The 24808-nt window shown below is 41.6% G+C and overlaps 2 protein-coding genes across 5 annotated transcripts; one reads left to right on the top strand and one right to left on the bottom strand.

Annotated features, from left to right (window-relative positions):
- Positions 1 to 72: 72 nt before the first annotated feature.
- LOC311150154 (serine/threonine-protein phosphatase 4 regulatory subunit 2-A-like) lies at positions 73 to 15470 on the bottom strand. Of its 2 annotated transcripts, XM_084187464.1 has the most exons (9): positions 15393 to 15470; positions 14700 to 14781; positions 6072 to 6242; positions 5870 to 5963; positions 5476 to 5513; positions 5232 to 5306; positions 2512 to 2652; positions 2158 to 2405; positions 73 to 1840 (listed from the first exon to the last, which is right to left on the bottom strand). In XM_084187464.1, exons 1-9 carry the CDS (start codon positions 15424 to 15426, stop codon positions 1488 to 1490), a joined length of 1236 nt encoding a protein of 411 aa, XP_084043590.1. In that variant the 5' UTR covers positions 15427 to 15470; the 3' UTR covers positions 73 to 1487. The 2 variants fall into 2 exon arrangements, with proteins under 2 accessions (XP_084043590.1, XP_084043589.1); XM_084187463.1 differs by lacking the exons at positions 14700 to 14781; positions 15393 to 15470 and adding an exon at positions 6462 to 6674.
- On the top strand, positions 15464 to 24381 carry LOC311150155 (eukaryotic translation initiation factor 4E type 3-like). Of its 3 annotated transcripts, none has more exons than XM_084187467.1 (8): positions 15464 to 15535; positions 16749 to 16915; positions 21231 to 21303; positions 21512 to 21606; positions 21695 to 21755; positions 21871 to 21937; positions 23035 to 23190; positions 23525 to 24381. In XM_084187467.1, exons 2-8 carry the CDS (start codon positions 16752 to 16754, stop codon positions 23569 to 23571), a joined length of 663 nt encoding a protein of 220 aa, XP_084043593.1. In that variant the 5' UTR covers positions 15464 to 15535; positions 16749 to 16751; the 3' UTR covers positions 23572 to 24381. The 3 variants fall into 3 exon arrangements, with proteins under 3 accessions (XP_084043593.1, XP_084043591.1, XP_084043592.1); XM_084187465.1 differs by lacking the exon at positions 15464 to 15535 and adding an exon at positions 15618 to 15713; XM_084187466.1 differs by lacking the exon at positions 15464 to 15535 and adding an exon at positions 16614 to 16667.
- Positions 24382 to 24808: the final 427 nt, after the last annotated feature.

Genomic DNA, 24808 nt, shown 5'->3' on the forward strand with positions numbered 1-24808 from the left:
TGTATTCAAATGATGTAGCCATAGTTGGCAAAAGGTATGACTTTCTTGATACAAATTAAGCATACCTCACACTTAAAATGTTAGCATTTATTGCTTCATATGAATACGGTGTTGAAAGCCCAAGCATTCAGAGACTGTTTCACAAAGGCAGTGAACATGTAAAATCCTAATATATAAAAAAGGACAGTTGCAGAAACAAGTAAAGATATGGCAGCCAGTAAACGCTCAAAATCAAATCAAAACAAGCTTCTTGTTATACCATGTGACAGCAGTACCGATCATTTTGTGATTTAAAGTTTAATTTAGTTGATATGGATGTCTGAAGTTTAAGAAAGATGCCATTCAATTAAAAAGATTGAGAATTAAATGCCATGTTTTCACATCTTTTGATTGAAGATGCAGTCCGGGATCTTAAGCACAACAAATTAGTAACATTTGGATTAGTAACATATCATATGAATACAAAAATGTAAAGCAGGATGTAGCATATCATACGAAATGGATGACGCTGCACACAAAAAACAAGGACCCGTTTTGGCTCATGCGCACCACTTTCAAAACAATTATACAAAAGTTCTGGACCATTCCTTTAAATCTGACAGAAAAATACCATCTCAGCCAAAAAAAGAAATGGCAAGCAGTTTTGTAACAGTCTGAGGTTTGAGGTTGAGTTTTTGAAGTATTTCTCTTAATTTCTGCTTTGGCTACAAATACAACAGGACAAGTTAACAGATGAGCTTTTCAAAGTGAGATTTTCACTGGACAGTTTAAAGCATTTGGTTCACAGCTATATCTGTATTGTTCAAATCATAGAACATGAGGAGGATCGGTTGCAATCCATGGTTTCTGTATGTTTACTTTGCAAGACTAGCAAACTTGCAGGGCTTCCAGTGGGTTTATGGTACAGATGTCATGGCCAGTTCTCTACACTTTACATTTCAAAGTGAGGAAAACTACCACACCAAAAACAAAACATAGCTGTAAACGGTCACTTTACCCAGGGAAAACCCAAGGCATCCCACAGATCCAGAGAACCTAACTGGGCCGGCCAACATGAAATATTTACCACAGATGAAGACCACAACAAACACTGAATAATGACTGATCCTTCTACATCACAATGTTAACCAAGCAGCTTTGGAATTGGCGTCTAAAATAGCAGTACATATTAAAATGACAGTGATACAGGAGAAGAAAAAAAAAAATCAGGGTGATAAAGGCATTTCATGTGTAAATGAATGCCACAGGCTTGAAAAAAACCTAGCTGAAGGGGAACTTTAAATAACGTTTTTAAAATCGGACTGATGCGTGGCTGTCAGGAGGTGGGTGGGTCATAAGGCGTGAAGAGACCCGAGGGTGAAAATCCTGAGGCCTCACAAAAATCCCCCCTGTCCTGGGAGACTACAAGTCCACAGTGGTAGAGATCTCCTGGGTGTGGAACAGTTACAGTATCATACAGTGTAAAATAATGTTGGGTGGCCCTCAGGTTAGTCCTGTTCCATGGGCTCATCTGCAGTCTCTGGGCTTTCTGAACTGTTTTCTGCTGCAGCGCCCTCTGCCAACGACTCAGCTTTACTGCTGGGAGAGGCAGATGGGACAGGCTCTTCACTGGGTGCTCCCTCCCCATTGCTGCTACTGCTACTGACTGGGTCGCTGCAATCCCCTTCCCCCTGTTCCTCTAAACTTAAATCTTTCCCTGACTGATCAAGCTGCTCCTCTGACTGGTCCATGGTGCTGTCACTTTTTAGACTGTTAGTAGGGCCAGACTCGGCCTCTCTCTCTGATGTCTCCGCCGTCTCTTCCTCATCAAAGGGCTCTTCTGTCTGAGTGCTGGAGGGCTCTGGAGGACAGAAGGCAAGAATACCATTACAGCCTTCCATAAATCAATTAATCCATTTTAGCAATGTTATTCTTGGACCCATGTCAAACTTTCCCTTTCACAATCTTAGGCTGTGTTTAGACAGGCATCCCAATTCTGATATTACTTTCTACTAAATCGGTCTTTTGACCAATCAGATCAGCTCCGGAAAATATCTGATGTGAAAGATTTGATTGGCCAAAAGACTAATTAGTGGAAAGAAGATCAGAATTGGGCTGCCTGTGTAAATACAGCCATATAGTGTTATTTAAAAATGCCCCATTGTTCAAAAAAAGTACCATGATCGTCTGTGGTGAGCATATCAGCAGACTTGTCTTTTTCTTCCTCAACAATGTCCGTTGACGATTCTGGCATGTCTGCTGAGCTTTGGGCAGGTGCAGGACCAGACATCTCATCTTCATCCATGTCTTTCTCAAACTTCAGCCTCTTGACTGAATGGATCTCTGCCTCCGTTGCATCCTCTTCTGGATGCTTGGTCTTCATCAGACTGGTTTTTGTGGCATCACTTTCCGATACCGAGGAATCACTAAAGAAAGCGTCAAAACATCAGATAACCAGTTGCTCTAGGTCTTATGTAACATTTACAGAGTGTTCTGCTGACAGTCACCTGGCTTTCACACAATGCTAGTTACCTGACAACATGCTCCTCCTCTTGTTCTGTGAGTGGTTCCTTATCGTCTGTGCTGTCAGGGAGACCGTTTGTAGCCAGAGAGGTGGATAGCAATAGCTTTGGTCTGTTCAGTGGCCTTGGGGTGCCTGGTCCATTTATATTCCTACCATAAGGAGAGAGGAAATAATCTCTATATGCAAAATCCAACACGCTTTCATTCAATCATATTGTTGCAATTGAATCGAATTATACACGTAACATGTAAAGTGTTGGTCCCACGTGCTGAAATAAAAGTACCCAGTCAATTTTTGTGCAGAAATGTGTTTACATCCCTGTTAGTGAGCATTTCTCCTTTGCCAAGATAATCCATCCACCTGACAGGTGTGGCATATCAAGAAGCTGATTAAACGGCATGATCACTACACAGGTGCAACTTTTGCTGGGGACAATAAAAGGACACTAAAATGTGCAGTTGTCACACAACACAATGCCACAGATGTCTCAAGTTTTGAGGGAGCGTGCAATTGGCATGCTGACTGCAGGAATGTCCACCAGAGCTGTTTCCAGATAATTTAATGTTCATTTCTCTACCATAAGCCACCGCCAACGTCGTTTTAGAGAATTTGGAGGCAGACCACGTGTAACAACGCCAGCCCAGGACCTCCACATCCAGCTTTTTAACCTGCGGGATCGTCTGAGACCAGCCACCCGGACAGCTGATGAAACTGTGGGTTTGTACAACTGAAGAATTTCTGCACAAACTGTCAGGAACCGTCTCTGGGAAGCTCATCTGCGTGCTCATCATCCTCACCAGAGTCTGACTCCTGACTGCAGTTCAGTGGGAAAATGCTCACCTTCGAATGGCCACTGGCAGACTGGAGAAGTGTGCTCTTCACAGATGAACCCTGGTTTCAACTGTACCAGGCAGATGGCAGACGGAGTATATGGCGTCGTGTGGGCGAGCGGTTTGCTGATGTCAACGTTGTGAACAGAGTGCCCCATGTTGGCGGTGGGGTTATGGTATGGGCAGGCATAAGCTACGGACAATGAACACAATTGCAATTTGAATGCACAGAGATACCGTGAAGAGATCCTGAGGCCCACTGTCGTGCAATTCATCTGCCGCGATCACCTCATGTTTCAGCATGATAATGCACAGTCCCATGTCGCAAGGATCTGTACACAATTCTTGGAACCTGAAAATGTCCCAGTTCTTCCATGGCCTGCATACTCACCAGACATGTCACCCATTGAGCATGTTTGGGATGCTCTGGATTGATGTGTACGACAGCGTGTTCCAGTTCCCGCCAATATCCAGCAACATCGCACAGCTATTGAAGACATTTACGTCATTTAGCAGACACTCTTATCCAGAGCGACTTACAAAGTGGTGCATTCACCTTATAGCCAGTGAGATAACCACTTTACAATATGTTTTTTTCTTTTTTTCTTTGGGGTGGGGTAAGGGGGGGTAGAAGGATTACTTTATCCTATCCCAGGTATTCCTTAAAGAGGTGGGGTTTCAAGTGTCTCCGGAAGGTGGTGAGTGACTCCGCTGTCCTGGCGTCGTGAGGGAGCTTGTTCCACCATTGGGGTGCCAGAGCAGCGAACAGTTTTGACTGGGCTGAGCGGGAACTGTGCTTCCGCAGAGGTAGGGGGGCCAGCAGGCCAGAGGTGGATGAACGCAATGCCCTCATTTGGGTGTAGGGACTGATCAGAGCCTGAAGGTACGGAGGTGCCGTTCCCCTCACAGCTCCGTAGGCAAGCACCATGGTCTTGTAGCAGATGCAAGCTTCAACTGGAAGCCAGTGGAGTGTGCGGAGGAGCGGGGTGACGTGAGAGAACTTGGGAAGGTTGAACACCAGACGGGCTGCGGCATTCTGGATGAGTTGTAGGGGTTTAATGGCACAGGCAGGGAGCCCAGCCAACAGCGAGTTGCAGTAATCCAGACGGTAGATGACAAGTGCCTGGATTAGGACCTGTGCCACTTCCTGTGTAAGGCAGGGTCGTACTCTCCGAATGTTGTAGAGCATGAACCTACAGGATCAGGTCACCGCCTTGATGTTAGCGGAGAACGACAGGGTGTTGTCCAGGGTCACGCCAAGGCTCTTCGCACTCTGGGAGGAGGACACAACGGAGTTGTCAACTGTGATGGCGAGATCATGGAACGGGCAGTCCTTCCCCGGGAGGAAGAGCAGCTCCGTCTTGCCGAGGTTCAGCTCTCAAGAGGAGAGAGACAACATTCTACAGGCCACGATCAATAGCCTGACCAACTCTATGTGAAGGAGATGTGTCACGCTGCATGAGGCAAATGGTGGTCACACCAGATACTGACTGGTTTTCTGATCCACGCCCCTACCTTTTTTTTAAGGCATCTATGACCAACAAATGCATATCTGTATTCCCAGTCATGTGAAATCCATAGATTAGGGCCTAATTTATTTATTTCAATTGACTGATTTCCTTGTATGAACTGTAACTCAGTAAAATCTTTGAAATTGATGCATGTTGCGTTTATATTTTTGTTCAGTGTAATAACAAGAAGATAAACTACACTGCCATCCACTGTATGACTAGCATATTTGGTAGGAGTAAGTTACTAAACCTTCTCCCCCTATGTTCAGGGATCCCTGGAAAGAAAGACTGCTGGGTTTCATTGGGGTTCTCCACCCGTTTTATGTTATAAAATGTAGATAAATTGCATAACTGAACATCAACCATTGACAAGTAGGTAGCTCTCACCTTCGTGAATAAATAGAGGTATTGCCAGGGAACATCACTCCATTCATTCTGTTTACACTGGTTGCCCCATTTTTCCTTTAAAAGAGGCAGAGTGAGTCAGCAAATCCAACTGACTGTTAGCCTACCCAAAATGATTTGATAGACAGCTTTAAAGCTGATCCCAACTTCAAAAGTATGTTTTGCTATAAAACACTTTTAGACATAAGCTAAAGTTGTAGGTAGAGAAACATGACAGAAAACTTACTCTGACGTAGGATATACACAGCTGACCACCATCACATTCTGCAAAATATAAACAGTACCATCAATCTCCAAGCATGATATTGTATGCTAACACAAGCAATTCTAACTTGTAAAAACAAAAATAACTGCCATGCGAGAATGCATTATTAATTCAAATTAACACAAGGACATGTATCTGTGACATGGGTATCCTTAATAGGGAGAGTACCCTGGGGGCATATTCATTACGCTGATTCTGTTGCAAAACGTTTCTTAAACGGAAGCAAACTGAACAAAAATGAGGAAGAACCTACCTAAATTTGTCCAATAGAAACTCCCATTTTGGCTAAAGATAACACCCCATATTTAAAAAACCCATTATGATAAACAATCTCAGAAACAGTGATGATACTTACCTTCTCCACTCCCCTGAGGAACTTGTCTGTTCCAGTGTAGTTCCTCTTAGGTTCAGTAAGTAACTCACACAGACGCTGGATGGTGAACGGAATACTGGAAAATATAGTCAAAAAGGTATACACAAAGACATACCAGTAAAACAAGCATTAAAGGGAGACTTTTTATTAGATGTTTCAGCACTGGACAGTGGAGGACACTCACCCGTTGTACCCATCTACAATTTTGAGAATCCTTTCCTTCATCTCTTCAAAAGGAATGTACTCCACATTAGGATTCGCTGGCCCTCGCTGGTCTGGCGTCGAGGTTCTGAAGTCATCCATTACTTTCTCAAGTTTAAACAGGAAATAACTTTTGAACTGTGACCATGAAATCCTGGAAGAGATGGGAGACCAAAAAGTTATCCTCTAGGTCCAACACCTGAGGGGTATCCTACGAAGCAGGTTTGAGGAGTTAGTGAGGTAACTTTGGTCAACTGAGTTCAACTCGGGATAACCAGTCATATGAAAGTGGCACACCTTTTAGCCAGGTAAATTTGAATGGCAACGAATCCTTCAGAACTAACCTTCTCTGGGGCAGGCTAACGCCACTTACTCTGAATGAAATGACTGAGCCTTGAGTTGAGGACCAATGAAATCAGATTTCCTCCCTCCTGCAAAGACTGCGACTTCATTCCCTTCATTTGAGGAAGACGACTGATTAAGAAAATATTTAATCAAATATGTGTGTAAAATAATCATGTTAAAATATATCACATAGTAATGACAGAAGGCATTTTAAACTTCACGCAATGTAACACCAAAGACAGCATTAACTAGAAGTCATAAAATAAAGATGGCACTTCTAAAAGCCTATTTCACACCACAGCCTGCTGAATTTGCAAGATAACTTAGTTAATTTTGATTTCGGCAAAAAATGAAATGTGGCACTGACTCGCCCATGGATTGAGGTTTCATCATTGCTTCAATGAAGAGTTCGGCGTTCGACTAGCCATGTACGACATGCACGCGCAGTTATAAGCCTGCTACAATTTGTGGCAGGCGGACAAGCAATATCCACCGTCACAGTATGGATGAAGCCGAGGACTTGTCGCAGACTAACAACACCACCACTCTTGTCAAGAGGGTGCAACAGCATCTACTTCCTAAGACGGCTGAAGAAATCTGGCATGCTGCCCCGGTCCTCTGCAAAACTACTGCACCATCGAGAGCGTCCTGACTGGTTGCATCATGGCCTGGTACAGGAATTGCTCCGTCCACAACCGCAAGGCCCTCCAGTACGTCACTGGGACCGTGCTTCCACCCATCCAGGAAATTACTCGAAACGGTGCCTGAGGAAGGCATGCAGCATCATCAAGGACCCCCCACACCCCAGCCACGAGCTGTTCTCTCCTTTACAGTCAGGGAGACAGAAAGTATCGGAGCATGAAACTGTCCCTGAGCCTGTTGGTATCTACAAGCCATCAGAGTGCTGAACACTTGAACTGGACTGACCACCTGCTCTGATTCTCTGCACACATCACAACAGCTGCTACCAGACTTACTATACTGATCGATTTATACACTTGCCCCCCATCCCCAATACACATGTAAAATATTGCATTATAAATTGTGCGTTCCTGTATTATAATTATGCTAAAAAACGTATATTCTACTGCCATTTACTTTGTTTGTATTCTTACTTTTGACTATTTCTTATTGTTGTTGCATTGTTGAGAAGGAACCTGCAAGTAAGCATTTCGATGGGCGATGTAGGCCTATACCATGCATATCCCATACATACGACTAATAAAACTTGACACTTGAAGCCTGAGCTGGAATGTGAAGCTAACTGAAGCTGGTTAGCTTTAGAAAAACCTGAGTAGATCTAGCTTGCTTCGTGGGATACCTCTCTGGTTGCCTAGCCCATTCATAGACGCCAACGGGGCGGCAGGTAGCTTAGTGGTTAAGAGCGTTGTGCCAGTAACCGAAAGGTCGCTGGTTCTAATCCCCGAGCCGACTAGGTGAAAAATCTGTCGATGTGCCCTTGAGCAAGGCACTTAACCCTAATTGCTCCTGTAAGTCGCTCTGGATAAGAGCGTCTGCTAAATGACCAATTATTTTTTAAATTATTATATGAAGGTACAGTGGCTTGCGAAACTATTCACCCCCCTTGGCATTTTTCCTATTTTGTTGCCTTTCAACCTGGAATTAAAATAGATTTTGGGGGGGATTGTATCATTTGATTTACACAACATGCCTACCACATTGAAAATGCAAAATATTGTTTTTAAATTGTGAAACAAACAAGAAATAAGACCAAAATAAAAACAGAAAACTTGAGCGTGCATAACTATTCACCCCCCCAAAGTCAATACTTTGCAGAGCCACCTTTTGCAGCAATTACAGCTGCAAGTCTCTTGGGGTATGTCTCCATAAGCTTGGAACATCTAGCCACTGGGATTTTTGCCCATTCTTCAAGGCAAAACTGCTCCAGCTCCTTCAAGTTGGATGGGTTCCGCTGGTGTACAGCAATCTTTAAGTCATACCACAGATTCTCAATTGGATTGAGGTCTGGGCTTTGACTAGGCCATTCCAAGACATTTAAATGTTTCCCCTTAAACCACTCGAGTGTTGCTTTAGCAGTATGCTTAGGGTCATTGTCCTGCTGGAAGGTGAACCTCCGTCCCAGGCTCAAATCTCTGGAAGACTGAAACTGGTTTCCCTCAAGAACTTCCCTGTATTTAGCGCCATCCATCATTCCTTCAATTCTGACCAGTTTCCTAGTCCCTGCCGATGAAAAACATCCCCACAGCATGATGCTGCCACCACCATGCTTCACTGTGGGGATGGTGTTCTCGGGGTGATGAGAGGTGTTGGGTTTGCGCCAGACATAGCGTTGTCCTTGATGGCCAAAAAGGTCAATTTTAGTCTCATCTGACCAGAGTACCTTCTTCCATATGTTTGGGGAGTCTCCCACATGCCTTTTGGCGAACACCAAACATGTTTGCTTATTTTTTTCTTTAAGCAATGGCTTTTTCCTGGCCACTCTTCCGTAAAGCCCAGCTGTGGAGTGTACGGCTTAAAGTGGTCCTATGGACAGATACTCCAATCTCCACTGTGGAGCTTTGCAGCTCCTTCAGGGTTATCTTTGGTCTCTTTGTTGCCTCAGATTAATGCCCTCCTTGCCTGGTCCGTGAGTTTTGGTGGGCAGCCCTGTCTTGGCATGTTTGTTGTGGTGCCATATTCTTTCCATTTTTTAATAATGGATTTAATGGTGTTCCGTGGGATGTTCAAAGTTTCTGATATTTTTTTATAACCCAACCCTGATCTGTACTTCTCCACAACTTTGTCCCTGACCTGTTTGGAGAGCTCCTTGGTCTTCATGATGCCGCTTGCTTGGTGGTGCCCCTTGCTTAGAGGTGTTTCAGACTCTGGGGCCTTTCAGAACAGGTGTATATATACACTGAGATTATGTGACACTTAAAGTCCACCTGTGTGCAATCTAACTAATTATGTGACTTCTGAAGGTAATTGGTTGCACCACATCTTATTTAGGGGCTTCATAGCAAAGAGGGTGAACACATATGCACGCACCACTTCTCTGTTATTTATTTATTTGAAACAAGTAATTTTTTTAATTTCACTTCACCAATTTGGACTATTTTGTGTATGTCCATTACATGAAATCCAAATAAAAATCCAGCTAAATTACAGGTTGTAGTGCAACAAAATAGGAAAAATGCCAAGGGGGATGAATACTTTTGCAAGACACTGTATCTTCTTCCCGGGGGCTTTTGTTAAGAGCCGACGCTTGCTCTAAAAGTAAACAAGCATCGCTTGCGGTACGGTTTTGGAAACATAAGGAACACATTTTTCATATCAGCGAGAAATAATTTTCAAAAAACAAAAAGGTTAAAATTACTACACACCTTTATAGGGTTAGGGTTCCCACACAGCCATATCTCCATGTTACCACGTGTCAGGGTTTCCGTTAGCCGGCGATAGTCGGCTTTGGTCAATCAATTTTTTGAAAAGATAATAAATTTAAAAAAAACTGTTGCTGGCCAAAATGACCAGGAGAAAGAAAAAAGATAAATCAGCTTTTATTCATTGATGGAAATACCAGTCGATGTAAATATATTTGACCATCATGCTTATCGGTCTATAGGTTAATTTGCATCATTTTGTGGAATAATTGTGTGTGTATGTTATTCATCATGCATCGTATTTATCCAACACAATTTTGAGCGGGATTTCTCCTACCATTTCTACAGTTCTGTGTGCCAGTTATGGTTTTCATATGCGCAAATGTGGAACAGTTTCATTTCAATAACGTTTTTGTTTCTCAAAATCATTGTCACATGGTTAATTATAAAAATCTTAATTAAAATGATAATCTCAAAGTTAAAAAGTAAAGCCTCTGCATTATGGACACATTGATACACCGTGATCCATTGGCGGCTAAAGAAATTAGCACATGGAACTCATAGCCTATAGGCCTACTGCTACCTGTGGCCTATAACTTCCATTGCTCTTTCACACCGAGGATTGGGGATTATAGGGGGATATTGTTGGAAAGATTTTTCAAATAGCTTACTGTGAGGAACTATAGTTTCAATATACTGTATTATCATTTGCAGTGGATGTTAAAACACTTTCCTACATTCCCTCGCAGCAGGCATGATACTGCATGCTCAGGTGCACAAGCTCCCTCAACATTATCAGGACAGAGACACCAGACATGCTCAATGCTCACATGGAGCATTCCAAACAAAAGACAATAAAAAAATGTTTACACATCTCGTAAATTATGGTTATGAAATTAACCAAAACTTGTTTCTCACAAGTGTAGCAGGTTGTGAACTCTGCAAACAATGTTTCCACTCCGAGAATGGGAACGGTAATGCATCTATTAATTACAATCATTTAACAGAAATTAATGTAACCAAATGACGGGGATTAACAGTACATTTACTACTGGTGACATATGGAATGGGGAATTGATCAACAACAACAAAAATGGAGGATTCAGGGGAAAACAATTGACAATGAATGCACAAGAATTAGCGTGAGACAGCTGAGCCATTCTGGAGAGAGACTCGTCTATATCTTCGCCATACACCCCTCCCTTTCTTCTTGTCTCAACATTTTAAATTGTACTCAAGACGCATTATCTTCACACATTTTAGATGCTTTTCACTAGCTAGGGTTCCAGCCAATTGGTTACAGACTTTCATGTGAATATTCTAAAATCTGCATAAAAACACATTCTCATGTGTTTCCATCAAATTGACTTGTTGTAGATAAAAGGCTGTGCGTGATGATGTAGTGCACATAAAACTACATTTTGCGGTTAAATTCCCATGTACCAAATAAAAGTTACATTGGTTTCCATCGCATTTTCAACTACTGATGGTTGTCACAAAAAAAAAAATATATATATATAGCAAGTTATATAGCAAGTGTGCCCACTCTGGTATTGGCACGTGCACTCTAGCCAAAAGCACTATCTGCACACTGTTGGCTAGAGTGCACATGTAGCCTACATGAGATGATATGGACAAGAGCAAGATTGGAAAAATATAAAAAGGCAGCCAAGTGTCGATTATCATGTCCCCATAATAAGACCCTAGATATTTATGGGAAAGGAGCGTCAAGCTCATCACCTTGCACTTTCACCACCCTGTGAAGTTCATCATAACTTATTTTGTCTGTAATTTAACAAACTGCATGCTTTCCCAACATGTCGTAGTGGGAGGACCACACGTCATTGCGCGACTCAAAGTTTACTTCGATTTGATGTTATTATTTCAATATTTGCTAATTAAAGCGTTTCCACTGACATTTCTTGCATAATTAAAGAGCTCACCTTGTCTATCGTATTTTGTCGACATTTGGAAAGTTTACCGAAAAAATGTATGTTTCCATTACATTTTTTTTTTATCCGACGTACTTTACTCGCATAAAACGCCTGGATGGAAACCTTGTTACCGACAGCTGCAACTCAATTATCAGCTAGGCCTATTGCCACGCGCACTGCCCAAATTGCGGGTTTCCCAAATAGGCATAGGCCTATGAGCTTGTGATTTTAAACAATACACAGCAATTTTTTTAAGAAGCCTATGATCCTCGATTCCTCTGTGGCGAAGTCATGCTTTCTGTTGAAATATTTTGAATGATTTTATTCATTTCTGTATAGACAGGAGTAATTATATAATTTTGGCAAATGTATTTCCATTTACTTCCATATTGGGCCCACCACTATGCCATTTCTCTCCTGTTCTACTGGTTTTCTTATCAACTTTCATTCGTTATCCAGAAGCCAAAGGCACAATCCTAGTCATATTAGCAACCCATCCTAGTTGTTGCATCTTTAGAGTCCCCCTCTTTCGAACAGAGATGTTCATCTGTCATATATGGAACCACTATCAGGTGCGCTGTTTAGAATGACATTTTCCCACAAATTGCATTTTGGCAAATGTTTGAAAATTACATTTTATTGGCTGCTTCATTACATGAGTTGCATGTTCTGTTAAGATGCATTACCATAATCTAAATGTGATTTGTCATTCTGAGCACCGTGGGTGGACACCCTAATGGGTTATGTACCCAATGCATATGGGTCCGGTAAATTTCTTAAATGTCTGGTAAATTTAAATCTACCCGGTCACGTTGTCCAGCACCACATTTTCCTAATGGAAACCTATGCTGCGAGTGTTTGCGGAAGACCGACTGCTCCGAACAACTGTGTGTAAGCATAACTGGGAAAGGAAGTGTAGTTCGTCAACTGGAGGCACACAGTGTATTGATCTGTGCAAATATGCTACAGTAAAGTGTATATTTTTTATTTGAAAGAAAACCGTTTCGCAAGCGCTGATTGATGTTTGTAAACGTTAAAACACAGGGTTAGAAATGTGGTTCACACAGAGCCTGCCTTGGGCGAAGCTAACCACTGAAAACGCTACGGAGAGAAGGGTTTTCGAGACCAACTGGTAACCTATCCAACTGATGGAGCCTTGATGTTGTGATATCACTCTTGGGACCACATGATCACGACTCTCAGTTCAATTACATTACACATAAGAGTCATTGGACGAAGGGGTCTTCTGTAGGAGAGAGTTTTGTTAAGAGCCGCGACGCTCGGTCTGAACATTAAGACGCATCGCTTGCGACACGGTTTTGGAAGCATAAGGACTTATCTTTCATATTGACGAGAAATTATTTTCAAAAAACAAAAAAAGGTTTGATTACTACACACCTTTATAGGGTTAGGGTTCACACACGGCCATATTTCCATGTTACAGCCCTTGTTTACGGAAAACAGACAGAAGATCTGTGCTTATTAGCCATCTGCGTCTCCGAACATCTATGTGTAAATGGAAGACAGATGCCACAAACGTGTTGTCACTTAAAAATAGTGTTGACTGCAACTGTGTTTAAAAAAGTGTACAGTACATCTGCAACTGTGTTAAAACAGTGTACAGTACGTCTGTATTTTGCATTTGTGAAATTATTTTGATGTGACAACACACAATCCATTTTTTCCTTTCCCCCTTCTGATAACCAGGTGGCGAATCGCATCTCTGCATGTCTGGCAGACATATCAGTGTGGATGTTGGATCACCACCTCAAGCTGAACCTCGGCAAGACGGAGCTGCTCTTCCTCCCGGGGAAGGACTGCCTGCTCCATGATCTTGCCATCACGGTTGACAACTCCATTGTGTCCTCCTCCCAGAGTGCAAAGAACCTTGGCGTGACCCTGGACAACACCCTGTCGTTCTCCGCTAACATCAAAGCGGTGACCCGATCCTGCAGGTTCATGCTCTACAACATTTGGAGAGTACGACCCTACCTTACACAGAAAGCGGCACAGGTCCTAATCCAGGCACTTGTCATCTCCCGTCTGGATTACTGCAACTCGCTGTTGGCTGGACTCCCTGCCTGTGCCATTAAACCCCTACAACTTATCCAGAACGCTGCAGCCCGTCTGGTGTTCAACCTTCCCAAGTTCTCTCATGCCACCCCGCTCCTACGCACACTCCACTGGCTTCCAGTTGAGGCTCGCATCTACTACAAGACCATGGTGCTTGCCTACAGAGCTGTGAGGGGAATGGCACCTCCTTACCTTCAGGCTCTGATCAGATCCTACACCCAAACGAGGGCACTACGTTCATCCACCTCTGGCCTGCTAGCCCCCCTACCTCTACGGAAGCACAGTTCCCGCTCAGCCCAGTCAAAGCTATTCGCTGCTCTGGCACCCCAATGGTGGAACAAGCTCCCCCATGACGCCAGGACAGCGGAGTCACTGACCACCTTCCAGAGACACTTGACACCCTACCTCTTTAAGGAATACCTGGAATAGTATAAAAGTAATCCTTCTACCCCCCCCCCCCATTTAAAAAAAAAGTGGTTGTCCCACTGGCTATCATAAGTTGAATGTACCAATTTGTAAGTCGCTCTGGATAAGAGCGTCTGCTAAATGACGTAAATGTAAATGAGGGATTTTATATTTCTAGAACCATACCGCAATTGAGAATAGACATACTTTTAGATGGTGTATTTGGCCGTTTGTGCTTCCAGAGCCAATTTGCCCTTTAAAAATGTAAGGTCCTTGGACTAAGGTATAATGTAAGGCTCCTTTAGTCCAATATTGGGCTAACTTCAGTCTCCTCAAACAAGACCTTGGTTTTGGTAGCATATCCATAAAGACATTTCAGCAATATGACTATCCATGTGTTGTAATTTACCCATTGTGTAATTTACCAGCCTGTGTATTTCTATACTGCATTGACACATTGTCCATTCAATAGAAAAGTGACTGGCACTTGAGGCTCATTTCTCAGACACTCACATCGTTTCTCCCGTTTTGGCGACATGAGACAGAAGTTGATCCAGGGCAGGACAGGCATCTTTCTTCCCTTTCTTCTCAAAGTCTGAACGTAGATAAATGAAAATAGAAAACACTTATTCAAGTATGTGCAGCGTTGTAGTCCAGGCAGGGTACGCCGTCAGGAAGAATTAGCTTCACGGCAACCACCGGCGCTACGTAGCTAGCAAGCTGCAACCATATAATTAGAATAGCTACTAATTTAGTAACTTCATAGGTTCACCATGGCTGCAACTACCACATTCACCACTAAATAACGCTAGCTAGCTAGTTAACGTTAGTAGCAAAGAGCGAGCTAGTTAACTAAACTAGAACACTTAGCTAGCTAGCTATGGTCAACATAAGCTATAGCGACCTGCTAACTAGACTAGGTACAAAGTGTCCTTAAGTGGATGAAATAGCTTCAAGTCAACACACATTCACATCAATATTGAATTATACGTGTAGTTACGTTATAAAAAAAAAGAGGCCTAGCGAGCTAATAATTTCGACTGCTAGAGTTAGCTACAAGCTAGTTAACTAGCCAAGTTATCCATCCATCCAACGAGATAGCTAGCTAACTAGAATATATGCGGCTACAGTAAGTTTGTCAATTCCAATGTAGCTAATCATGTAACGTTAGAAATACGGAAAATCAGCTAAAGGAAGTTGATTTACCCGTGAAAGCCTCCAAAAGTGTGTCGATTTCCATGGTTGTAACGTCAACTAGCCTATGGCAACCAATACCCCCTACAACAGCGACAGGAAACAGAAAAAAAACGACCACTAGCTTCCTTAGCTAGCAACATCAACATATCCAGGTAACACACTTGCTAGCTACACACTCTGCTTCTTCTTCTTCTTCTTCTTCTTCTTCGTCTTCTTCTTCTTGGCGGTCAGCAATCAATCGTTAGAGGTGCATGCCGCCACACTACTGTATGGGTGGTGAATATTAGAACAACATTTCCACTGTACGCGCGCGGCACCTAATCTGAAAATGTAAGTATAAACAAAAACAATCTAAATTAATTTATAAACTGTGTGGTTCGAGCCATGAATGCTGATTGTCTGACAGCCGTGGTATATCAGACCGTATACCATGGGTATGACAAAACATGTATTTTTACTGCTCTAATTACGTTGGTAACTCGTTTATAATAGCAATAAGGCACCTTGGGGGTTTGTGGGATATGGCCAATATACCACGGCTAAGGCCTGGTCCAGGCACTCCACGTTGCATGTGTGTAAGAGGAGCATACCTTACATTTACATTTTAGTCATTTAGCAGACGCTCTTATCCAGAGCGACTTACAGTTAGTGAATACATATTTGTTTATACTGGCCCCCCGTGGGAATCGAACCCACAACCCTGGCATTGCAAACGCCATGCTCTATCAACTGAGCTACATCCCTGCCGGCCATTCCCTCCCCTACCCTGGATGACGCTGGGCCAATTGTGCGCCTTAGCCGTGGTATATTGGCCATATACCACACCTCCTCGGGCCTGATTGCTTAAGTATAATGAAGGGCATGCTCCATATATCCCTTAACCTCTCCTTAAACCCAAAAAGCAAGGGTGCTATCAAACATTTTGTAGTAAGGTATTATTAAGGAGAATTTTCCTGATATCCCATATGTACTTAAATTTAAAAAAAATACTGACCAACAATTGAAATTAAGGTATGTTTAATGGGTGCCCTTTTGCTTTAAAATTACGGAGATTTAAGAGGCCAATTGTGTAATTTAAGGACGATTTAATTCATATTAAGGGGTATTGGCATGGTTTAAGGGGAAATGAAGGTACATTTAATACTAATTTAAGGCAGTCCTGTTTCCTAGTGTGAATCTCGCCTATGACAAGAACGTTTAGCCTGCAGACAGATAGACGTCATCATTTTACTGTTGTTGTGAAGCCAGACCTGTGAAGCGACGAATGAGTCAGCAGTCAGCAAAGTAGGCACTTTACACCTATCAAATCAAGAGGTGAAACGAGATCTTTTAAAAACAATCAAATCGATTATTTTTACAACCCAGGAAATGGCCGTTCCTGCTGTCCCAAACATGCAACTGAACAACACAGTAAGTCAAAACTCCGCAGTACGTAACATCGATATTGACGAAAGAGAATTGGAGAACATCACGAACAACGATGGAAACGGCACCCTCCCATTACATTCTCCGTGGACTTTTTGGCTTGATAGGTAAGCTCACCATTTTATCATTACATGGACTTGATGGTGATTCTTTCTATGATTTGTTTTCATGGGATGAGTTTGTATGAACTCAACTGCATTTGGGATAGCTAGCTAGCAAGCCTTGCCAAAACAAAGGAGTCTTGCAAGTTGCAGACAGTGCATGTGTATAACGCCACAATAGTTATGATTATTACACTATAGCCTGTGTTTTCACAATCACTGTTTCTTATTCCTCAGTTGATATGGTGCCATGCAATGTACCGTTAGTTAGAAAATGTTCTCAAAATCTCAGTCTTAGGCAGGCTATCAGAAATTGTATTCATTGTAAAACTTCAGATCATTGCTTCACTGACTATTAGCAAATATGATTCTATTATGGGAAGTGTACACATGACCTGCTGGAATTGGACTTTGTCTATTTTTATCAACACTGTGAGTACTTGTATATGGGGCAGAGCTTGTTTACCTCTGCTATGTAACCTGTGTTAAGACCTTGGGTTGGGGAAAGCCCGAGGCCCTCAACACTGATTTGTTCTAAATATTTGTTCTACAAAACAGTTTTTCCTGAATATAGGCATAGGGGTGAAAGTATTTATTTCCAATCTCAAGACTAAAAGTTAAATCATAGGCTAGTCTGTTTTTGTTTAGGCTTCTGCCATCCATTGACTCTGTAATGTGGATACCTTTTCTCTGTCTTGGTTTTCATTTAGACCTAGCTTTTTTACAGTATAATCAAAAACTGTGATGGATGTCACAATAATGGACATAGATTTTGCTTATACAGATCTTTCTTTTCATTGTGTTCTTATTGAAGTGATGTATATCAATGAAAAAAGTATTTGCCCCCTTTCTGATTTTCTCTATTTTTACATATTTGTCATACTTAAAGTTATCAGATGTTTGACCAAAACCTAATATTAGATCAGAGGAACCTGAGTTTACAAATATTATGTCTGGCGAAAACCAAACAACAAACACTGCATTCCACAGTAACAACCTCATACCAACGGTCAAGCATGGTGGTGTGATGGTTTGGGGATGCTTTGCTGCCTCAGGCCCTGGACGACTTGCCTTAATAGAAGGAACCATGAGTTCTGCTCTGTATCAGAGAATTCAACAGGAGAATGTCAGGCCATCCGTCTGTGAGCTGAAGTGCAGCTGGGTCATGCAGCAAGACAATGATCCAAAACACACAATCAAGTCCACAGGAAAATGGCTAGAAAGCAACAAATATGAAGTTTTGGAATGGCCTAAGTCCAGACCTAATCCCAATTGAGATGTTGTGGCAGGACTTGAAACGAGAAGTTCATGCATGAAAACCCACAAATGTTGCTGAGTTAAAGCAGTTCTGCATGGAAGAGTGGGCCAAAATTCCTCCACAGTGACCTGAGAGACTGATCAACAACTACAGGAAGCGTTTGGTTGGAGTCATTGCAGCTAAAGGTGGCACAAGCAGTTATTGAGTGTAAGGGGGTAATTACTTTTTTCACACGGGCATTGGGAGTTATATAAGTTTGTTTATTAAATAAGTATGTCATTGTTGTGTTATTTGTTCACTCAGGTTCCCTTTATCTAATATTAGGTTTTGGTTGAAGATCTGATAACATTCAGTATCAAAAATATGCAAAATTAGAGATAATTAGAAAGGGGGCTTTTTCACAGCACTGTATGTGAACATCCCTTCAAATTAGTAGATTCGGCTATTTCAGCCACACCCATTGCTGACAGGTGTATAAAATCGAGCACACAGCCTTGAAATCTCCATAGACAAACATTGGCAGTAAAATGGCCTTACTGAAGAGGTCAGTGACTTTTAACGTGGCCCGTCATAGGATGCCACCTTTCCAACAAGTCAGTTCGTCAAATTTCTGCCCTGCTAGAGTTGCCCCGGTCAACTGTAAGTGCTATTATTGTGAAGTGGAAATGTCTAGGAGCAACAACGGCTCAACTGCGAAGTGGTAAGCCACACAAGCTCACAGAACATGAGCGCCGAGTGCTGAAACGCGTAGCGTATAAAAATCTCCTGTCCTCGGTTGCAACACTCACTACCGAGTTCCAAACTGCCCCTGGAAGCAACGTCAGCACAATAACTGTTCGTCGGTAGCTTCATGAAATGGGTTTCCATGGCCGAGCAAGCCTAAGATCACCATGCGTAATGCCAAGCGTCGGCTGGAGTGGTGTAAAGCTCGCCACCATTGGACTCTGGAGCAGTGGAAAACGCTTCACCATCTGGCAGTCCGACAGACAAATCAGGGTTTGGCGGATGCCAGAAGAACGCTACCTGCCCGAATGCATAGTGCCAATTGTAAAGTTAGGTGGAGGAGGAATAATGGTCTGGGGCTATTTTTCATGGTTCGGGCTAGGCCCCTTAGTTCGCTACAGCATACAATGACATTCTATACGATTCTGTGCTACCAACTTTGTGGCAACAGTTTGAGGAAGGCCCTTTCCTGTTTCAGCATGACAATGCCCCCGTGCACATGCACAAAGCGAGGTCCATACAGAAATGGTTTGTCGAGATCGGTGTGGAAGAACTTGACTGGCCTCCACAGAGCCTAATCTCAACCCCATCGAACACCTTTGGGATTAATTGGAAAGCCGACTGCGAGCCAGGCCTAATCTCCCAACATCAGTGCCCGACCTCACTAATGCTCTTGTGGCTGAATGGAAGCAAGTTTTGAAAGATCTTGATATACAGTGCCTTCAGAAAGTATTCACACACCTTCACTTTTTCCACATTTTGTTGTGTTACAACCTGAATTTAAAATTGATTACATTGAGATTTTTGTTTCACAGGCCTACACACAATACCCATTAATGTCAAAGTGGAATTATGTTTTTAGAAATTGTTACACATTAATTACAAATGAAAAGCTGAAATGTCTTGAGTCAATAAGTATTCAACCCCTTTATGGCAAGCCATAAGTTCACGAGTAAAAATGTGCTTAAATCACATAATACATTGCAATAAATAGTGTTTAACATGATTTTTGAATGACTACCTCATCTCTGTAACCCACACATACAATTATCTGTAAGGTCCCTCATTCGAGCAATGCATTTCAAACACAGATTCAACCACAAAGACTACGGAGATTTTCCAATGGCTCGCAAAGAAGCTATTGGTAGATGGGTAAAAAATAAAAAAGCTTACATTGAATATCCCTTTGAGCATGGTGAAGTTATTGATTACACTTTGGATGGTGCATCAATACACCCAGTCACTACAAAGATACAGGCGTCCTTCCTAACTCAGTTGCTGGAGAGAAAGAAAACTGCACCATGAGGCCAATGGTGACTTTAAAACAGTTACAGAGTTTAATGGCTGTGATAGAAAACTGAGGATGGATCAACAACATTGTAGTTACTCCACAATACTAACCTAAATGAGAGTGAAAAGAAGGAATCTTGTACAGAATTACAAATATTCTAAAGCATGCTGTTTGTGAAAAGGCACTAAAGTGAAATTGCTAAAAATGTGGCAAAGAAATGAACTTTTTGTGGATAATAAATCAAGAGGTATGAATACTTTCTGAAAGCACTGTAGGCAATATACCCTCTAATTTGATCATTGTGGAAATTCTGTGCAATTTCCAGCCCATGTTTACTGTGAACACTGAGGCTATACCCGCTTTACGTTACAGTTTTAACAGTGGCCATGTAAGTTACTGTGGCTATTTGATCATAATGTAGGCCTACCAGAGTGGCCTACCATCAAAAACAATGGAGAAAATGCATCCCATAACATTTTATCATGTCCCCTGTAGCTCAGTTGGTAGAGCATGGCGCTTGCAACGCTAGGGTTGTGGGTTCTTTCCCACGGGCGGCCAGTATGAAAATGTATGCACTCACTAACTGTAAGTCGCTCTGGATAAGAGCGTCTGCTAAATTACTAAAATGTAAATGTAAGTCCCTGCCGCAATGTTCCAATATCTGGTGGAAAGCTTTCCCAAAAGAGTGGTGCTGTTATAGCAGCAAAGGGGGGACCAACTCCATATTAATGCCCATGATTTTGGAATGAGATGTTCGACAAGCAGGTGTCCACATACTTTTGGTCATGTAGCGTACGTCTCTGGCCAAGAGAGAAGGCAGTCAACTTAAAACGGGTCAGTCAGTCTTGTTTACTGCTGGGCTAGAGTCCTGTGGAAAGGTGTTGACACCTGATCTTCTCCGACCTGGCTGCTTTGAGCACTGCTGGACCAAGGCTTGCTATAGGTACAAAAACAAAACAGGTTATTTTAGGACTGATAGATCTTGCCGGATGCAGAGTTATATATAGATGAAATTAGATATTTATGTTTTGTTTGGATCTTTCCTCCAGATCTTTACCAGGAACAACCGCAGCAGAATGTGAATCAGGTCTGAAAAAAATCTACACTGTGCAAACAGTTCAGGTAAGGTTTCTGTGTTAGTTGAGAGGTTTAAGATAATTGCCACATCATGATAAATAAATACAAAAAAAAAAAGTTTTACAAGATAAATACACATGTATATCTTTATGTTATGTCTTTGTGTTTATCAATAATAATGCAGTAATAAAGGCAACACTATGAATTTGATAATTATGGTAAAGATCCAATTGTTCCTCATATTTTTGAATAGACCTTTTGGAGCGTGTACAACAATATACCTGGAGTTTCCAGTTTACCACTGCGATGTAGCTATCACTTAATGAGAGGAGAGAGAAGACCACTCTGGTAAGACTAAATAATCATAATTCTATGTGTAAATGGTATGACCTTTCATTTACTCTCGTTCTTGCTATGCATTTTCCATTTCATCCAGGGAAGAAGAGAGTAATGCAAAGGGGGGAGTTTGGAAAATGAAAGTACCCAAAGAAAGCACTGTAAGTACAATAAAGGTAATACGTTATGTTTTAACCATTCATACCATATTTAATTTATGTTTGTTGAGTAAATGTGTGTACTGGTAACATACTCAATGTGTCTTCATTTCCCCAGCCTGCTGTATGGAAGGAGTTACTGTTGGCCACTATTGGGGAGCAATTCACTGATTACTGTGCTTCAGGTAAGTGTGAAGAGAGAGTGCATCATGTGCAGTGTCTTTCAGACTCCAACTGTGGGTTTTGGTCTACATGGTCTTTTGTCAGCTTGTACAGTCATGAAGAATTAGTCAGTGATCACCAACGATGATGAGGCAGCTTATAGGGAGGAGGTCCAGGACCTAGCAGTGTGGTGCCAGGACAACAACCTCTCCCTCAACGTCAGCAAGACAAAGGAGCTGATCATGGACTACAGGAAACAGAGGGGCGAGTACGCCCTCATCCATATCAATGTGGCTGTAGTGGAGCAGGTCGAGAGCTTCAAGTTTGTCTGTGTCCACATCACTAAGGAATGAACATGGTCCACACAGCTATGAAGAGGGCATGACAGCGTATCTTCCCCCTCAGGACATAGGGGTGCTGCAGCACCAGTCAAAAGTTTGGACACACCTACTCATTCAAGGGTTTTTCTTTATTTTTACTATTATTCTACATTGTAGAATAATAGTGAAGACATCAAAACTATGAAATAACACATATGGAATCATGTAGTAACCAAAAAAGTGTTAAACAAATCCAAATATATTTTATATTTTAGATTGATGACGATTTTGCACACTCTTGGCATTCTTTCAACCAGCTCCACTTGGAATGCTTTTCCAACAGTCTTGAAGAAGTTCCCACATATGCTGAGCACTTGTTGGCTGCTTTTCCTTCACTCTGCGGTCCAACTCATCCCAAACCATCTCAATTGGGTTGAGGTCGGGTGATTGTGGAGGCCAGGTCATCTGATGCAGCACTCCATCACGCTCCTTCTTGGTCAAATAGTGTGTTTTGGGTCACTGTTGAAAAACAAATGATAGTCCCACTAAGTGCAAACCAGATGGGATTCCGCTTTTAGTCGTTATTGTTATTCACTGTGTATGTATTCCTGTGGTTTGCGAAGCATGTAACAAATACAATTTGATTTAAATCAACCATACAGTAGAAGTCTGAAATGCCATGAACATCCTGTCATAAAGAAAAACATACAACTTTACAAGGGACGGAATATTGTATCTCAAAATATTGAAGGGTATTGATGTATTTATCTGAAATGTTTTCTTCTCTGGTTGTGTTTCAGAGGATGAGGTGGTTGGTGTTAGTGTCAGCATACGAGACAGAGAAGATGTTGTTCAAATCTGGAATGGAAATGCCTCTTTTGCTAACGAAGCAAACATCCTAGGACGGATCTATGAACTTCTTCCACAGATCACTTTTAAGGCAGTATTTTATAAGCGTGAGTACTTTCTATCTTGGATGACATTCACATGCCAAGATAAAAACAAGTAGACTAGAGTACATGCTAATTCACTCCATCAAAACAACCTTACTCTTCCCTTACTGTTGTCATTTACATTTTAATTTTAGTCATTTAGCAGACGCTCTTATCCAGAGCGACTTACAGTTAGTGAGTGCATACATTTTCATACTGGCCCCCCGTAGGAAACGAACCCACAACCCTGGCGTTGAAAGCGCCATGCTCTACCAACTGAGCTATAGGGGACTATCATGTGTCTGATGAATGAGCCTATTGATAACTCATGAGATTATTGTGTTTATTTCTATTTCAGCACATGAGGAGCATCATGCCTTTGAAGGAGGTCGCCCAAGACATTAGCATGCTTTGCACATTTTACACTTTATGTAGTTTTTGGTCTTGGAAATTGACTGAATTGTCCCCTCATCTGAGCTCTACTGTCTTTTGTAAATGTGTTATACAATTACTTCCGTTTGGGCAGACAGAAAATGTAATAGCTGGGGCTTCATTTTAGGATGACTGATAAACATGTTCTTTAGTGTTTGTTTTTTATACAAATATATTTTGCTAAACCTGAAGAGAACAATAGTTGATCATGTATACCTACATATTTTTTTACCACATTTGTTCTCAACAGTGCAATTTTACCAGAGCCTTTTAGTTTTTATCACGGGTTCCAGATCTCAGAATATATTTTCAGTATGTAAGGGATTTACATTGTTCCCTTATTCTAGAATGAATGGAGAGTATTTTCCTCAAGCCAGTAATATTCATACAGTTTTATGCAAAAATATTGCACATCTCAATGTTTTTTTGTTTGGTAGTTTTTGTTGTTTTTTGGGGGTGGGGGAAAGAAAGCTGTTAACTGTTACTTGTTGTTAGATTTGTAAAGTGACACCAACTTTTGTACAAAAACAAAATCAGAAAATGGTACCAGAAATAATATATGCAATAGTTTACCCTGAGTCTTTTTGTAATAGCAGTGGGTCATTGAACAAACACACTCAATATTTTTTCCCGCAATGCACAACAAGCCTTTTTCATTATTACTGTAATGAACAGGATCTCTATTACTGTATCTTCAGTTCACTGATGCTGATTTCTAAGTTGTGTTCATTATAAGCTCCACGAAAGGGGTTTAATCAATAAATATTACATTTCTATCATGAATATTATTCTCATTAAAGTCTTACAAACTTTAAAAGAAACCCTTTTTTAAATTTAAAAAAATGTATGGTGTATGAACCATGCTTTGGGTTGAATGAGTACTTACTTCTCTTTACCAAAGACCTTTCTAACCTTCTCTGTCGTGTGTGAGTGCATGTTCCCTGCCAAGCTTTGTAACCTTGTAATTGTCATCAGATGCTGTCTCTTTAGTTGATCAATGTCATTCTCTGTGACTCAGGTCATCCATGTTCAAACACTAAGATTATTTGTTTCTCTCTAGGAGACTAATCAATCTTACATAGGGTATGTAGCTGGGCATTGTTGCTATTTTTAATGAAAGTATTTGTTTTAGTAAGATGAGATCTCAACTGATTGTAAATCTCTGGAATGGTGCCTTGCATTCCCCTAGGGTTTAATTATTTAATGTTGT

Source organism: Coregonus lavaretus, assembly GCF_964263955.1.
Source record: "Coregonus lavaretus genome assembly, chromosome: 22".
Classification (NCBI taxonomy): domain Eukaryota; kingdom Metazoa; phylum Chordata; class Actinopteri; order Salmoniformes; family Salmonidae; genus Coregonus; species Coregonus lavaretus.